This window comes from Dendrobates tinctorius, unplaced genomic scaffold, assembly GCF_039654945.1.
Source record: "Dendrobates tinctorius isolate UK_male_01 unplaced genomic scaffold, ASM3965494v1 ptg000116l, whole genome shotgun sequence".
NCBI lineage: Eukaryota > Metazoa > Chordata > Amphibia > Anura > Dendrobatidae > Dendrobates > Dendrobates tinctorius.
In genome coordinates this window covers 26035628-26053431 of record NW_027361784.1, presented here as the reverse complement: position 1 = coordinate 26053431, position 17804 = coordinate 26035628, and the positions used below count along the sequence as shown (strand labels likewise).

Genomic DNA, 17804 nt, shown 5'->3' with positions numbered 1-17804 from the left:
CATCAAGCCATTCATCTGCTAATGGATAGCCATGTAATAAACAGCCTGGCTAGGTCCACTAGAGCAAAGTAGCAGACCCCCTATAGAGCCTATAAAAGATGAAAGTGGTTATTATCCTTGGACAGTATATGATCTTACATATCACTTAAATTAGGCTCTTAGGGTATTATTTAAGGGGTACAAATACCTAGAATAAAAAATAAAATACAATGATCTTTTTTAAAGATATTTATTGATAGAACCAATTTTGGGGGAAATTGCAGACAGATAAAATGACGATTGTCGCTTAATAAAAGAGAAAATAGAGTTTACCAGAAAAAAAATCTTTATTAAAAATTCAGTACAATTTTTACCCTTGGTTGATGCTGATGAGCTTTTTTAGATAGTTGATATGTGTTATGTAAATTGAAAAATGTACTTTCCGATTTGTTAATGCATTGATCCAGAATAAGGAACACCAAACTTAAACTAGATGTGTATTTCCTGAAGGAAGTGCAGATAGTGCTTTGAAATGGTGCCCGGGCTGCCCCTTTAAGAGAGACTTGCCTGCTGCCCCAGCAAGACTTTCAACTCAGGATCTGTTTTAACTGTGGGTGCCTCTCAGGGGCCACTTTGGCCTCAGGGTCTGATTTGGTGGATGGGGCCCCTCAGTATCCGACTCGGTGGCCTGGGCTTCTCAGGGCTTGAATTGGTGGCCGTGATCTCTCAGGGTCCGATTTTGTGGGTGTGGCCCCTCAGGGTCTGATTTTGTGGGTGTGGCCCCTCAGGGTCCGATTTTGTGGGTGGGGCCACTCTGGGTCTGATTTGGTGGGCGGGGCCATTCAGGGTCCGATTTGGTGGGCGGGGCCACTCTGGGTCTGATTTGGTGGGCGGGGCCACTCTGGGTCCGATTTGGTGAGCGGGGCCACTCTGGGTCCGATTTGTAGGCCAGGGTCGATCAGCCTCCGATTTGGAGGCCGGGGTGGCTCAGCCTCCGATTTGGAGCCTGGGGTCACTCAGCTTTCGATTTGGCGCACCGGCCCTTTAAGACTCATTTTGGTGCGCCGGCCCTTTAAGAATCACTTAGGCGCGTCGGCCGTTTAAGAGCCAGTTTGGCTCACTGGGCTTCTAAATCCACTTTGGCGCACATTCTCTCTCAGGGGCATGCGTCATGTGATGAAGCTAGATTTGCATTTGTGCTGTGGGTTTCGCTTTAAGAGCTGATATTATCTGCCAGAATCTGTGTCCTGGGGGCGTCATGTGAAGTTCGTAGGCATTGGCATAGTAACTGGGTCTGCCTGCGCATATCAATGAGCTTAACTGCCATTTGAATCGCCTCAGGGCATGTTTTGTCTGTGGCAACATTTTCCCATTGAAAAGCATTGAGACAGTGCATTCCAATGACGGGAATTTTTTTTTTTCTAACGCAAATTGCGCAAAAACTACAAATCCGATCGACACGAAAAATACTCAGCACACTTCTCGTGGACGCTGGCTTCGAAACGACACCTCAACGGAGTCTGTGCGTGTAGCGGTTCGGGCCGCATTAATTGCGGAAATCAACTGAATAATAAGAAGAAGTTAGCAGCGTTCGGATTACAATATAGTGGTTTTTTCAAACCACTATAAAAATGTACATAAGTAGAAATGCTGACAAATTAATGGCATTGACATGCAACTAAATGGAGTTAATATTTTTACAATAACCATAGTCGTACAATTTTAGGGCAGCAGTGTTGTGTGTATGTATGTGTGTCCAACATGGAGTTTTGTGATACCTGGAAGCCTGTGGGGACACAGGATCATTCACACAAAGACACCACTATTCTGTGTGTTAATTTCCAGACCATCTTGTTCCAGTAAAAAGCAATATGAAGAGTTTGGTGCAAAAGTGGCGGAACACAGGACCCATTACCAATGCAAAACCATAGACACTATAGGTGATGGTTGTTGCACATGTCCAGGCGAAGATTATGAGAAGCCACGAAAATGTGCATAATAATTCATCATAATTCCAGCAAGAGCACAACAAAACAACAAGTCAACATGAAATCATTTCACCTGGAGCCTCAAGTATCAGCTTGTGCAAGAGTTCAAGGAGGGGGATACACAGAAGACTCTGGAGTACTGTAATTGGATGGTGGATATATTCATAGAAATTCATTTGGACCCGTCACAGTACATCATGTACGATGAGATGTGGTTCCATCTAACTGGACGTGGTAATTCACAGGATAATAGGTAGCGACACCAACAGCAACTCCATGATCCAAAATATTGGCTTTGGGTACACGGATTACGGGTCCAATATTCTTTGATATAAATGTGGACACAGCCATTTACTGGACATGGCTGTGACCCTCCATGCTTTTGATCCCTCTCATTCACTCGAGAAAACACTAGAAATTTTGTAGCATCAGCATAAAAAAACAGAGGTAGGGTTGATGCGAATCGATTCTCACAACCCAGTCCATCGGCCGCATCAGTAAATCTTTGGCCGATGGACCGGAGCAGTAAGAACCGGCTCTTACCTGATGGCATCCACGGCTCCTCTTATTAGCCGGTCTGATGCGACCTCACATGTTCGCCACGCCGCAACGATGCCTTTGTGCCAGATCGCTAATCAAAACAATGCAGATGTCGTCAGGTAAGAGCTAGTTCTCACGGCTCCACAGAAATAACTCGCATGGCCGATGGGCCGGGTCGCTCAAATCGAATTGCACCAACGTTACAAACAAGGAAAAAAGTAAAAGTTCCACAAAAAAGTTTTTAAGTGGTGTGGTGTGTGAATCTTTGCTATAGGCCGGGATCACACTACTGTGTGTGATGAGAAACTCACACGAGTGCATCAACACCCGACACAGCCGCCAGCACTCAGGACTCCTGTATTTCTATGCAGCCGCAGCTCCGGTCCTGAGTGCTGGCGGTAGCTCCGGGTGTTGATGCGAGAGACTCGTGTGAGTTTCTCGCATCACACACGGTAGTGTGATCCCAGCCATACTGTGTTTATTGCTCCACTACCTCGAATAAACAAGAACAATAATTTGTATAAAGCTTGTTACCGTTGCTATTATTTTTTTATGGTTGACTTTGCCCCCTTGTGTTTGCCTCTTTCCCCTTTTCTACTTTTGTGTAAGCAGAGCCGCTGCAGAACTTCTTCAGCGTTACTTGTGGCTTTAAGGCTGAAATCAGATGTCCGTGAAACACAGTCTGAGTACGGACCATGATGTGATGACTGGCTGTCGGTCTGTCGACCCGAACTCAACAGTCAAATTTGGGTCTAGCAGACAATCCATACATCGCGGCCTGTGCTCAGACCGGGACATCCTCAATGAAAGGGCAGGTAGACACATGGACAATTCCCAGACACCTTCTACCTCCTCATAACTCCAGGATCAGACTACAGACTGAGTTTGTGTGTAGTCGGCAACCATAACAACTGTAGTCCCTCTGTCTTGTTGGCTTACGATGGTGAAAGCCTGTGTAGGACTCTCCTCCGTAGGGGAAATGCAAAATGGGAAATGCTCAAAGCCTTGTGGAAAGGGTAAGAGGCGCCCTTCTCTCCTAGGTGGAAAAACAAAGCATTATTTTGGAGCAGCAGTTTTGATCTTTGTTATGTTCTTTCTATAAACGCCACTACTTGTCCCATAGCTCCTGAAGTATTTTTGGACTATACCAAATGACAGTACTTAGTGTAATTGTGTAGGGATACACTGCAGAGTGAGACAGCCATGATCAAATAACCTATGGGGCAGTTTTCCCTTTGAAGTCCATGTATCAGTATTGGGGTCATAGCAGTCAAAGGAATCAGAGTCCTCAATGGTGTTGTCCACAGTCAGACACCGGCCGCCTGTTACGTAAATTTTATTCTGCAGGACGGTGGCGCCATGGTGCATTCGTCTGTCTTTCATGTCGGCACATTTGGCAAATGTATTTTGCGTCATATCGTAGGCAATAATTCTTCTGGTGTAACCTGGAACGAAAAAAAATCAGATCAGATCTGGTGAAAAGTTAACTGCATCAATGGTAATAAAAATGCTGTTACATGGAAATTTTGATTTTAGATTGAAGCTTTTATGGAGTCATTTTCTACTACTGATGGATCGCCCGCCAGGGCAGTGGGGTACTCGGTACCGGGCCGGTATTTCACTGGGAAGTGTCACAGTAGCGGTGACCCGGTCCGTGGCCCTGGGCGTCCATGCGGAGTGAAGTGATGGAATAAAGTTTATGAATAGATGATTCGTGACGCCACCTGTGGTGTTCGGCAATGAAGATGTTAAGCCGACGCTGCAGACAGATCCTCTGGGACAGATGGTGTGGTGCAGCAGTGATGTTATAACCCTCCACAGGCAGGGCTGTAGTCCCAGGGCAGTGTAGATGGGTGTTGGGAAGGAAGGTGCAGTGTCAGGCACAGAGATGTAGCAGTGCCGGGGAGGTTGCAGCAAGAAGGCAAGGACACAATAGGTTGCAGTTTCTTTACCTTTACTTGGCACATGCAGTCCAGGGTCCTGAGTACAGATGGCACAGGAGCTGGTTAGCCTGGAAGCAAATCAGGAATCACTCTGGCAGTTGGGTTGTGCAGTCTCCTTACTAGCGCTCTCTATGAAGTACTCCCAGTACTGAGTTACACTGGAGTTCCTCCTTTCTGATGTTATCCACACTCCACTCTATGGCAGACAGCTGTAGCCTTCTATCTCTCTTGGCTCACCCGTCGCTGTTGTGCCTCCGAGGATTATGTGGGAATAGAGCAATTACAGCTTCCTATTCCTCTGGTTTCTGGTGCAGGACCGTTAGTATCCATACACCCGTGGAGACCAGGCTCCAGATCATGCGCTATCACTGGGACTGAGCCCTGCACTTTCCTCAGTCTCCCCAGCTCTTCTCCTCCACATGTGCACACAACCCCTCCTCACACTAACTACCCACTCCTTCCTGGCCCCCAGAGACAGCTCCTCCCCTCAGTTCTGGGTTCAGAGCTCCCTCTGCTGGCCCGGAGTGGGAACTGTGTTGCATGCAATGGTTAACTGCCAGAGAGACCCTTCATTGCTTCCAGGCGTGACATCACTCTCCCTAGGAAGAAGGCAATGCCACTGTAGCAACCATACTCCTGGGGGCTCCACACTGATATGATATATTTAAGTCACATCTGAAGCTGAAATTATAATTCCACCTATATAAAATACTCTTTACAGCCAATGATGTAGTATGGACAGCTGTGAAATGCAATCTGGAGAGCTTTTGTGAAAACAAGCAACTTATTAAAACCCTCTCCATCCTAAAGAGCAAAGGTGTTTTTAATTCTATAGTGTGCTGCTCATTGCCTGAGTTAATGGCCACCTCTGTAGTCTATCAGAAGTGGCTGGTTTCCTAGTCAAGGAGTCAGCGCTTACAAGCTCTTTGCTATAAAGCTTGCATGCACTGCTCTGAAGCTGGATGGATCACTGGATATGGCTAGCTTCAGTCCCCCTGTGCCCATGACAGTGCGACAAACACCCGGTGTTCGTGGGGCCAAACCCAACAGTAGCACGGACTTCCTGGTGAAGTCCGTGTTCGGTGTCCGTGCCCGAATAGCAGGTGTTCAGTATGGATGCCAAACTTTACTGTTCGGGTTCGCACAACTCTAGTCCTGTGACCTTAGTCTCTGAGCCATTCCTTTACTTTGTGGAGGGCAGGAGGCGCCATTGGCTTCATCTGCCTAGGGCACCATAATACTTTGTCCCGGATCTGAGTACAGGTGCCATAATTTAATCTTTGACCACAATATTTATCTTTGCCTGTGTGAATGGAGGCATTATACTGGGATGGGTTGATTGGTGGCATTATTGTTCATGGAGGGCAGTCTACAAGCAATGAATATAAGAGGCATCCCGCTAGTACTGTATTATGGCAGCATTTTTCTTGCACGCTTCCTGAGGGGCAGTCTGATTGGTGCAATTGAGGTGCATAAGCTACCATTACGGGGGTTTAATTTGTACTTCTGGAGAAACATATTTTGACGCTTCTCTTCTGTGGAAACTCGTTTTATAGTCATTGTGCTGAAACCTGCCATTAAGAACTCACCTCCGATTATTATAATCTTTTCCCCAACAACAACGGCCGGGGCGCAGACGTTTTTTACCATTCTGGTCTCCATCCTGAACCACATGTTTCTAAAAACATGATAGACCTAAAATGTAAGAACGAGAATTTATTATTACATGTTCACTGTGTGTATGTATATATCTACTATATAATCGTCTAATTATGCCTGTCTGTCTGTAACGGAAATCCCGCGTCGCTGATTGGTCGCGGCCGGCCACGGCCAATCAGCGACAGGCGCAGTGCGCAGACACAGTCCGGAATTCGAAGGACGCACGCTACCGCTACCATTGGGAGATCAGTGGCACTCGCGCGGGTCATCTCCGGCCGCAGTGACGTCAGCGGCGACGCAGCCGGGAGATGGGAGACTCCTCTGGACCCTGGGTACCATAAACCTGTAAAAAACAGAATTAAAATAAAAAATAGTGATATACTCACCTTCCGACGGCCCCCGGACTCTTTCCCTCCTCTCACCATGCACCCGGCATCTTCCGTTCCCAGTAATGCTTCGCGCGAAATACCGCTGATGACGTTGCGCTCTCGCAAGAGTGTGACGTCATCCCCGGTCCTTCGCACAAAGCATTACTGAGACCAGAAGATGCCGGGAGCGTGGAGAGGAGATTGGGGACCGTCGGTAGGTGAGAATAACCTTTTTTAATTTTTTTTTCATTTTTTACATTCTATGTTTTACTATTGATGCTGCATAGGCAGCATCAATAGTAAAAAGTTGATTCTAGAATACCCGATGCGTTAGAATCAGGCCACCATCTAGTATATATACTATATACACACACTATCTCTAGTTATGTCTATAATGTCTTAGAAGATGGAATCCAATTTAAAAAGGTATTTGGGAGGAGAGCTCTGTCAATCAAATGCTTCCAGCCAATTAGCATTGATGAGAACACTCAAGTCAATGCTCATTGGCTTATAGGAACAGACTCATAGATTATAGCTCCTCCCTAATGTTCTTTCCAGCTGGATGCTAGACGCAGAATACAGCTCCGGAAGGTCTAGAATTGGATTTATTATCCCTACCACTTATTTAGATTGGTCTCTGATTCAAGGAGTTTTTTTTAAGATTACAAAAACATGGCTGCTTTCTTACAAGCACAGTTCCAAACTGTTTGGTATTGCAGTACATCTCCGTGCACTTCAGTGGGGCTGAACTGCAAATACCACTCAACCTATAGACAAGTGTTTTGCTGGAATTGGAAGGAAGCAGCCATGTTTTTTTATCATTTGGAACAATCAAATTAAATCTTTATAAAGTAGGAAATATTCTGTTTGGCTGATCACAGATACTGTAACTTTACGGTCACCCAGAATATATTCACTGCGGATTTCATGCCAGGGATTTGCTGCACATTTACCCTCTTCAAAAAGTCTTTAGACCACCTGTAATTGGCTTCAGTGGTCACATGAGACGAGACATCATTACAGGAGGCTGGGATTTACAGGGACTGGCTGGGAACCAGGAAAGAAGCTCTGGAAGTATATGGGGCCATAATATAGCACTTTGTAAAAATCTATGGGACTATACTAAACTTCTTAAAAGTTTTCAATGACAGCAAAGTCATAAAATCGAGAATACCCCCATAAGGCAATGCAATATAGGGTTACTATACAGCAGCATAGTCATCGGGGAGGGTCACAGCCAAAATTCTGGTCTGACTTTGTGTGTATCCGGAGAAACCATATAATTCAAGCAGTGCCAGTAACAGGCATGGACCCGGCCCGATGGCCAGTGTCTCTTTTTACGGCTCCTGTTTAAACCATGTTTTATACAAAACATACTGTAAGTGTCTACAATTCAAATTTGACAATGGGAAGCCATCCTGACAAAAGAATAAGACAGTCCACACTCAATTCCGGCACTGCCACTCCAATAATATTGACTTTCCAAACACCAGTATCCTGACCTTGCAGAAAATCAGTGGTCTCAGCGGTCAACTCACTGGTGGCTGTGAAGTCATCACTTCTGGTCCAGTAAAAACCGTCAGAGCGGCGACAATGGACAGAAGGTGTATTTCGGGGGTAAGCATGGCCTCTTTTACTCTTTGTGGCGCATTTATTAGGTTCCATAGGAATTCCATGAATTACCTGTATAAGCCGGACTGGATTCTGCATTTCATCCTCTCCACCAAAAAGATATATCCTTTCATCTTTGGCAGCTACTGCAGGATGGAGGACAGCGACTGGCATACTAGCCATTTCCTCGCAAGAGTTATAAATGCTATCAAACCTCTCCACCGAGCTAAGAATGTGTTGTTTTGCTCCAATCCCTCCTATTGAGAAGATATAGTTTCTGTACCCAATACTCTTGTGAGAGTATCTAGGAACAAGCATGGGTTCACCTTTGCGCCACTGATTTAATTTCAGGGACAGTATGAAAACACTTGATGTGACCGTGTTCTCTTTGTTGCCAATGGATAGCCCACCTAGGACATACACATTACCATGCAATCCAACTGCCGAAGCCTTGTGTAGACGTGTTGGCAACTTCGCAAGCCTCAACCATTGATTGGTTTTCTCATTATACAGCAAGACGTCTCTTGTTGTCTGTTGGTTGTCCTTTCGGCCTCCTATGTTGATGAGGAATTCTTGATGAGAAAATCGACGCGGGACATGACATATTGGCTTGATATCGGGGGAGATGGATGTGTTATGAGCAAATAATACTCTACAGGCTGATTCTAACATTCTCCGACAAGACAGTGAAGACTGAATCAAAGGTTCATTGGCAATGAAATGGAAAAGAAAAGTTGGATGGACATACTGGAGCCTGACTTTCTGAAATAATTCTTGTATGTAGCACCTTCGACCATGTTCGTTGTGTCTTATCCAGGTCATTAGGGCCTCAAACACTTGTTCTTCTTCAGCACAAAGATCATCATCTCCAATATAGTCCAACAGTTCCGAGACACCGAGATCCTTCAGATCTTCAGAAATGGACACGTCTTTGAAGTATTGCAAAGCCATTCGTCTAGCCTTCTCTTTGAGGTTCTTACAGCTAAAGAATTCAGAAAGTCTGATCATACTTAAACAATTTTGAGGAGTCATTTGGTCCTGGAGGAATTTCGAGCAAGTTCCCAATAGTTTTTCATACTGTAAAAGTGAAGCACCTTGAAAGATACTGAAGACGTTGTCCAACGTTATGAGGATCTCCCCCGTGTAGACGTAAACGATGATCCGATGAAGCGTGTCTGAATCTATGCCCATCAGAAACACCTTGTCCTGGGTACTTTCCTTAAAATTATTGCAAAACATTGCCTTAAAGTATGGACTGCTGGAGGCCAAAACATTCCTATGGCAAGGAAATTCGCAGTCATCGCTACAAATGGTAACGTCAGTAAGCAACCTGGATTCTCTCAAATTGTTCAGCTGCCTCAATAAGTCGCTGGAGAAGACTTTATCATGAAAGAGTAGGACTTCACTGGTTTTGCCATCCATATTGCCCCAATTATTCCAATTAGAAAAGTTCCCAAGAAATGAAACGCAATAACTTGTGTTGGACAGACGCCATGTCAGCAGCCGCACTGGAGCAGAAGTCCTCTTATCTTCTTCCAGCCTATAAAAATAAAGTAATATTCTGAGTCTCATTCATTATAAGATGTGATTTCTAGTTGATGAACTTAGAACAAGTCATAAAATGTGAAACTTCTCACAAAATCTTCGGCTATGGGATTTTATAGGAAACAATCCACTTTCTTAAGTTTCAGTAATCATTAGAGCTATGGACTGGATTTTTCTTCTTCGAGTAACTTTATAAGGGACCATAAAAGTTTTACAAGGCATATTAAAAAGAACGAAAGCTTTTGTGATTTTGGAATTTCAACTGTGGTTTGATCTTAGTTTTCCTCACAAATACGAACTTACGAGGGGAAAGCATGCACCTGCATAACGATTTTCTTCATAGTTAATTGCTTGTGTGGGTTTATACCTTGAAGGCAAGCTATCATCAGAATTTCCCCTCTTTGCATGTGTTCATACTGAGTCTTTTTCCTGAGTTTTTTGGAGCAGAAACTGAGCAGGAAACTCTCCAAAATCCTCCTGAAAAAAACTAAAAAATTCCTAAATATTCTTCCAATTCTGCTCTAAAAATTCAACATTTTCATGGTCATTTCCTGAACTTTTATTTTTGCATTTTTCCAGCGTCTTTTTTAAAAACCTGATGCTTTTCCCGATACCATTTTTGTGTACATATGTTTTTTGATAAAATTTAATTGAATATTTTTGCGGACGTGGGGCAAGAAATAAACAGCAATTCTGTCATTTTGATTTTTTTTTTCTTTTTTATGGCTTTTACAGTATGGGTTAAGTTATTTTTATATTTTAATAGAGCAAATATTCATAGATGCCGCAGTACAGATTTTTATTTTTAATGCAGGAGAAAGGGCTTATTTAAAATTTTTAGTGCTTTTAATTTGGAAATTTTTTAAAATTCTTTTACAATGTCTTTAATGTCTTTAATAGTGTAGGACTAGGGTGCCAATGACCCATCCGTAACATTGATTTTTGGGGCTCGAGGTTCTGCTATGCACAAATATTACATCACCCTCATTCACAAATGTATCTATATAGTAATAATAATCTGGGTAGTTTGGAGGATGAATGATGAGATGCTGATTTGTCCTTACGTAGAGAATCAAATATATTGTGCCCATTACTGCTTATACATAGGGTAGAGGCGCCACTCCTTACAGGGGTCCACTGGCAGGGCCGGCGTTGGCGGCAGGCAGAACAGGCAGCTACCTAGGGCCCCCGCTCCCCCTGGTGCCACCAGCTAGCGGCGCATCACACAGCCGGGAGCAGCGCGGGCACGAGGTGAAGTGAGGAGTGTGGTTTTTTTAATGTACCAGTAGTACTTGACTGTGGAGCCATGCTCGGGGGGGGGGGAAGGAGTCATATGCTATGTGGTACTGTTCTATATACCATGTGGTGCTGTGCTATATACCATGTGGAGCTGTGCTATATACCATGTGGGGCTGTGCTATATACCATGTGGGGCTGTGCAATATACCATGTGGTGCTGTGCTATATACCATGTGGTGCTGTGCTGTATACCATGTGGGGCTGTGCTATATACCATGTGGGGCTGTGCCATGCCATATACCATGTGGTACTGTGCCATATACCATGTGGTACTGTGCCATATACCATGTAGTACTGTGCCATATACCATGTGGTGCTGTGCCATATACTATGTGGGGCTGTGCCATATACTATGTGGGGCTGTGCTATATACCATGTGGGGCTGTGCTACATACCATGTGGGCTGTGCTATATACCATGTGAGGCTGTGCCATATACCATATGGAGCTGTTCCATATACCATGTGAAGCTGTGCCATATAACATGTGGGGCTGTGCTATATACCATGTGGTGCTGTGCTATATACCATGTGGGCTGTGCTATATACCATGTGGGGCTGTGCCATATACCATGTGGAGCTGTGCTATATACCATGTGGTGCTGTGCCATATACCATGTGGTGCTGTGCTATATACCATGTGGGGCTGTGCCATATACCATGTGGGGCTGTGCCATATACCATGTGGTACTGTGCCATATACCATGTGGGGTTGTGCTATATACCATGTGGGGCTGTGCTATATACCATGTGGGCTGTGCTATATACCATGTGAGGCTGTGCCATATACCATATGGAGCTGTGCCATATACCATGTGAAGCTGTGCCATATACCATGTGGGGCTATATACCATGTGGTGCTGTGCTATATACCATGTGGGGCTGTGCCATATACCACGTGGAGCTGTTCCATATACCATGTGGGGCTGTGCTATATACAATGTGGGGCTGTACTATATTATATCATGTGGTGCTGTGCTATATACCATGTGGGGCTGTGCTATATACCATGTGGGGCTGTGCTATATACTTGCTATATACCATGTGGGGTTGTGCTATATACCATGTGGGGCTGTGCTATATACCATGTGGGGCTGTGCTATATACTATCCGGCTGTGCTATATACTATGCGTCTCTGCTATCTACTATGTGACTGTGTTATATACCATGGGGTTACATTATATTCTATGGTAGAGGCTGTGTTATATAATATGGGGGGGCTACATTATATTCTATGGGGAGGTGGGCTGTATTATATTCTATTCGGGGCTACATTATATTCTATGGGGGGCTGTATTGGTGATTGCATCATACTCTATGAGGGGGCTACATTATACTATATGAGGAGACTACTAGTGATGAGCGAGTATACTCGATGCTCGGTTTTTCCCCAGCATGCTCGGGTGATCTCTGAGTATTTTGTAGTGCTCAGAGATTTAGTTTTCAATGCCTCAGCTGCATGATTTACGGCTGCTGGATAGCCTGAATACATGTGAGGAATGCCTGTTTCTCAGGCAATCCCCTCATGTATTCAGCCTGTCTAGCAGCCGCAAATCATGTAGCTGTGGCGACTGAAACTAAATCTCCAAGCACTACAAAATACTCAGCGATCACCCGAGCATGCTGGGGAAAAACAGAGCATCGAGTATACTCGCTCATCACTAAGAGGCTACATTGTATTCTATGGGGAGGCTGCATTATATTCTATGGGGGCTAGATTGCTAGATTATATTGTATGGGGGCTTCATTATACTTTTTGAGGGGGCTACATTATATTCTGTTGGGGCTGCATTATACTATATGAGGAGGGCTACATTGTATTCTATAGAGGAGCTACATTATACTATATAAGGGGGGCTGCATTATATTCTATGGGGGGTTACATTATATTCTGTGGGGTGGCTGCATTATGCTCCAAGGGCTGGCTGCATTATACTATAAGAGGAGGGCTGCATTATATTCTATGGGGGGGTTACATTATATTGTATGGCGGGGCTGCATTATATTCTGGGGTGGCTGCATTATACTCTTTGAGGTGGCTACATTACGCTCTATGGGGTGGCTGCATTATACTATATGTGGGCTGCATTATACCGTATTGAGGATTATGGGGAATACATTATACTATATGAAGAACTATAGGGTGCATTATAGTATGGGAAGTGAATTGTACTACATGGATGACTGGCGGTGTATTATACTATATGGAGCACTATGTATTATACTACAAGGAGGACTGAGCAGTGTATTTTAATATCTGGAGGACTATGGGGAGTGTATTATATGATATGGAGGACTGAGTAGTGTATTCTACTATATGGAGGACTGAGTGTATTTTAATTTATGGAGGGCTATGAGGAGTGTATACTATATGGAGGACTATAAGGAGTTTATTTTACTATATGGAGGACTATGGGGAGTATATTATACTATATGGAGGACTGAGGACTGTGTTATACTATATGGAGGACTATGGGGCACATTATATTATATGGAGGACTATACGGAGTGTATTATACTATATGGAGGACTATGAGGCACATTATATTATATGGAGGACTATGGGGTGTAAACTGTAGATGTGCTGCTGATAACATGATACTGTATGGTGATCTGTTAGTGATCCATTAGTGATTGTTCTGTCCCCATCATTCTTTCTCAGACGGTGTAAAGAGACCGGGAAACAAGTTGTTGAATGACTTCAATATTGTCGCACACACTCATTTAGCGGCCTGAACTCAGCGCATATAAATGCAATTGAAATGCTTCTGTGTGATGTGCAATATGATAGCACTTGGGGCCCCATTTTAAACTTTACCTAGGACCCCACTGTGCCTAAAACCGGCCCTGCCCACCGGGGCATTCATCTGTTGTCCGGTGGGCCAGTCCAAGTCTGCCCATTAGGTTATTAGGGTACTTGAACCTGAGATTGTCTGATTTCTTCTTCTGTATAAAGCAATACAACTGAACTGTGGTATAGAGCAGGGGTGGGCAATTAATTTTCCCGAGGGGCCACATGAGAGACCATGACTGTTGTGGAGGGCCAAACCTATAGCTTGAAATTAATTCTACTCAATATTCATTTATTAATATTAATTGTATCACTTAATATTGAGCAGAATTAAGTATGCTGACACCCCCCCTATATTTCTATAGACCCCCACAGCCCCTTCTATACAGCATGAGCCTCACACAGTCTACTACATATGCGGCATGAGCCTCACACAGCCTCCCTATATACAGTACATCATGAGCCCCACACAGCCTCCCTATATACGACCTGAGCCCCACACAGCCTCCGTATATGCAGCATGAGCCACACATAGCCTCCCTTTATACTTTTGAGGTGGCTACATAGTATACTGATTGAGCCCCACACAGCCTCCCCATATACTGCATGAGCCCTACACAGCCTCCCCATATACAGCATGAGCCCCACACAGCCTCCCCATATGCAGCATGAGCCCCACACAGCCTCCTTATATACGGCATGAGCCCCACACAGCCTCCCCATATATTGCATGAGCCCCACACAGCCTCCCTATATGCAGCATGAGCCCCACACAGCCTCCCCATATATTGCATGAGCCCCACATGGCCTCCCTATATACTGCATGACAGTATACAGCCTTCCCCATGTGCAGCACGTCACCCCCCCATAGAATCCACATGTTCTCCCCATGTTCTCTCCCACCATATTAATACACATGAAAAAAATTAAAAAAAACCCCACCACATACTCATCTCATCCCGCTCCCAGGCGCCCTGCATCTGCCTCTGCTTCCGGAACGCTGACTCTCCGGTGATACATGACATAATTGTGTCAGCTGTTTCACACGCTGATTGGTGGAGGAAGTGGCCGGAGGAGCTTAGGCCACGCCCCCAGCAGTCACATGCTTCAGGTCCTGATAGTCTGAGGCACGCATCGTCACCGCTGCTGTCCCGCTCCACAGGTATCTTTGAGCACTGTTTTTGTACTCAGGACACACGCCCTGGCTCAGTGAGCAAGTGCAGTGCGGTGTTCCTGACACCACCTATGCTGACAGCGGGCGGGAGACAGCGAGTGAGCGGGCAGGCACTTTGCCCAGGTCTGGTATAGAGCTAAAATGACCGCCTCCTATGAAGCCCAGCCTGTGTCTGTGCTTCCCAGGAGTGCCAACATGGCAGTCACAGGGCCTTCAGCGGGCTTCTAGCTGTCACGTCAACCTATTCGTACCCCTTGATCAAACTGCAGGGGAAGCTCTGGGCACCCTGAATGAGAAGGAGCTAAAAGCAGCAATCCGATCTTATCTGCAATTGCCGCTATCAGGGCGCGTTCACACATTCAATGTTTAGCCAGTATTTCACAGAAAAAAATGGAGCGGAACAATCAGAGGAAAAGCATAATAGAAACATGTCACCACTTCTGGCTTCATCATCCAATCCTGGTTTTGACTTACAAATACTGATGTAAAATACTGACCAAATACTGAACATGTCCTTAGGGGAAGCATATGTAAGCAGATCTCTATACAGGATATAACAAGGGATAATTTAAATAATTTATTCACAATAGGTGATGTCACAGCTCACCTCCTCCCTCTCCTTATATAAAGACTGATAAATTTATATACAGTAGATAACACAGGATCCACCATTCACAATAGGTGATGTCACAGCTCACCTCCTCCTCCTGTACAATGCCTGATAGCACCTCTATATACATTTTTTTCTCATAGACTTGTATTAGCAACGGATTGTGACGGATGGCCGCACGTTTCAGCCGTCATTTGACAGATGTGTCATAAAATCTTTGTCCGTCGGCCGGAGACAGCGGACAAAGTAATGTTTTTTGTGTACGTCGAAAAGTCGGACTGCGTTGGATCCAGCGCCATCCGTCGTTGGATATAATGGAAGCCTATTGGGCGCAGGATCCGTCGCTGTCCATCAAAAGACGGAATCCGGCGATGGATTTCGTTTTTTAAAACTGAGCATGTCCGGAATCATTTTTTTTTTATTTAACCCCTACTTCAGATTCTGGTCTCTCTCTCATAACATAATAGTTTAATAATAGATAGATAGATAGATAGATAGATAGATAGTGGTAGATAGTGATAGATAGATGGATAGATAATAGATATAGATAACACATAGATAGATAATAGATAGATGGATGATAGATACATAGATAATAGAAAGTGATAGATAATAGATAGATAGATGCCGGATATAGATAGTGATAGATAGTGATAGATAGATAATAGATAGATAGATACATAGATAGATAGTGGTAGATAGTGATAGATAGATAATAGATATAGATAACAGATAGATAGATAATAGAAAGTGATAGATGATAGATAATAGATATATAATAGATATAGATAACAGATAGATAGCTAGCTATGTTACCTGGCTCCATGTTCCTGCAGAGCTGCGCTCGTCTCTGAGGTTTCGGACCTTGTCCTGTCCAGAGCCCGGTGTTCTCCTCTCGGCAGGAGGACGGCGGCGGAGCAGATGCTAATATTAGCTGTATCTGGCCTCCGGTGTGGTCACGTGGCGCTCCGCTCGGCTCCCGGCCTTGTTTTTCCAGTTATTGTTGATAGACACAAGGATTTATCTGGAGTGATAGAAACTTCTCCGATCTCCGTCCCACAATAGCTGCAATAGGAGCCGGTGTAAACAGGGAGGATATTTATGGCGCAGGATGAAGCTCTTGTTTTCGTTTTGCAATGACAGCGATAACTGCTGACTGCAGCCGGATCTGTGGATTGTCAGGACTGATCCAACCAGGGGTTAATCTAGGAATAAGGGCCTGTGCATACAGTAAGCATTTGTTGTGGACATTTCTGCGTCTTTTGGCAGGAAGAGCGCGGCGTAGAATAGCTGTGTTTTTGCCTCGTTTTTGCCTCGTTTTTGCCTCGTTTTTGCCTCGCACTTTTGCTGCTGATTTCCCCGCTCATTACTGCGGCTGACAGACGCACGAGCATTCAGGAATCTCATTCACTTTGCTGGAACTAGGAAATCCTTCAGGTTTTGTGACAAAACTGCGCAGAAAAAAAAATGCAACAAAAATGCAATGTGTGCACAGGCCATGAAAGGGCCGCATACAATAACTAAATCGGGGACTCGAAAACAAAACTACAAGACACCGGGGGTCTTTCAAGATTTGTTGAACTGGAAAATGCTTCAGGAAACTCGATTTTTTGCTGCTTTTTCATTCGACTGTTCCTCGTTTGGGGAAAGATCCCATGTGAACAGGAAAGTGGATTTCCTATAGAAATGATTAGGAAAAGATTTCCAAGTGTTTCTTAATGGTTTTTGAAGAGGATTGATTATTGGGCGCAATTACCAGAAATGTTTCTACATATTATTTGTAACCTGGTTGACTAGGTGATGGAATAGGTTAATGGAACAGATTTGGAATTTACAGCAGTGAGGGGGTTAATTTTGACATTCCTCTTGGGCTAGAGTGGTGAAAGTGTTAATGGAGACATCTTTGGCGGTCTAAAGCAGTGCAGGGGTTCATTTTGAGATCCCTGGTGGTCGAGTGTAATAAAAAGATTATTGATTTCATATCAGATGGCCAAGAGCAGAGTAAATCTTTATTGTAAAATCCCTGATGGTCTAGGGGGACTGCAATAATTTAATAGTATAGTGTCTAGGGTAGTGACGGGATTAATAGTATAGTCCCTGGTGGTCTAGGATAGTAAAGGAATTAAAGTACAGTGCCTGGTATTCTAGGATACAGAAGGGCTTGGTAGTGTAGTGTCTGTTTCTAGTGGTCTAGCGTTATGAAGGGATTAATAGTATAGTCCCTGGTGGTCTAGGATAGTAAAGGAATTAAAGTACAGTGCCTGGTATTCTAGGATACAGAAGGGCTTGGTAGTGTAG

At 44.4% G+C, this 17804-nt stretch overlaps 1 protein-coding gene across 1 annotated transcript; it reads right to left on the bottom strand.

The window, feature by feature from the left end:
• Positions 1–215: 215 nt before the first annotated feature.
• KLHL38 (kelch like family member 38) lies at positions 216–16624 on the bottom strand. The gene is made up of 4 exons (XM_073590285.1): positions 16323–16624; positions 8161–9628; positions 6040–6145; positions 216–3952 (listed from the first exon to the last, which is right to left on the bottom strand). The coding sequence occupies exons 2-4, from the start codon at positions 9508–9510 to the stop codon at positions 3669–3671; spliced, it is 1740 nt and encodes a 579-aa protein (XP_073446386.1). The 5' UTR covers positions 9511–9628; positions 16323–16624; the 3' UTR covers positions 216–3668.
• Positions 16625–17804: the final 1180 nt, after the last annotated feature.

Excerpts from the sequence above, each read along its gene's own strand:
- KLHL38 (XM_073590285.1), bottom strand. The coding sequence starts at position 9,510 with ATGGATGGCAAAACCAGTGAAGTCCTACTCTTTCATGATAAAGTCTTC. Across the intron at positions 6,146-8,160 it reads ATCCAGTCCGGCTTATACAG|GTCTATCATGTTTTTAGAAA; the intron begins GTAATTCATGGA and ends CTTACATTTTAG. Across the intron at positions 3,953-6,039 it reads AAAGATTATAATAATCGGAG|GTTACACCAGAAGAATTATT; the intron begins GTGAGTTCTTAA and ends TTTTCGTTCCAG.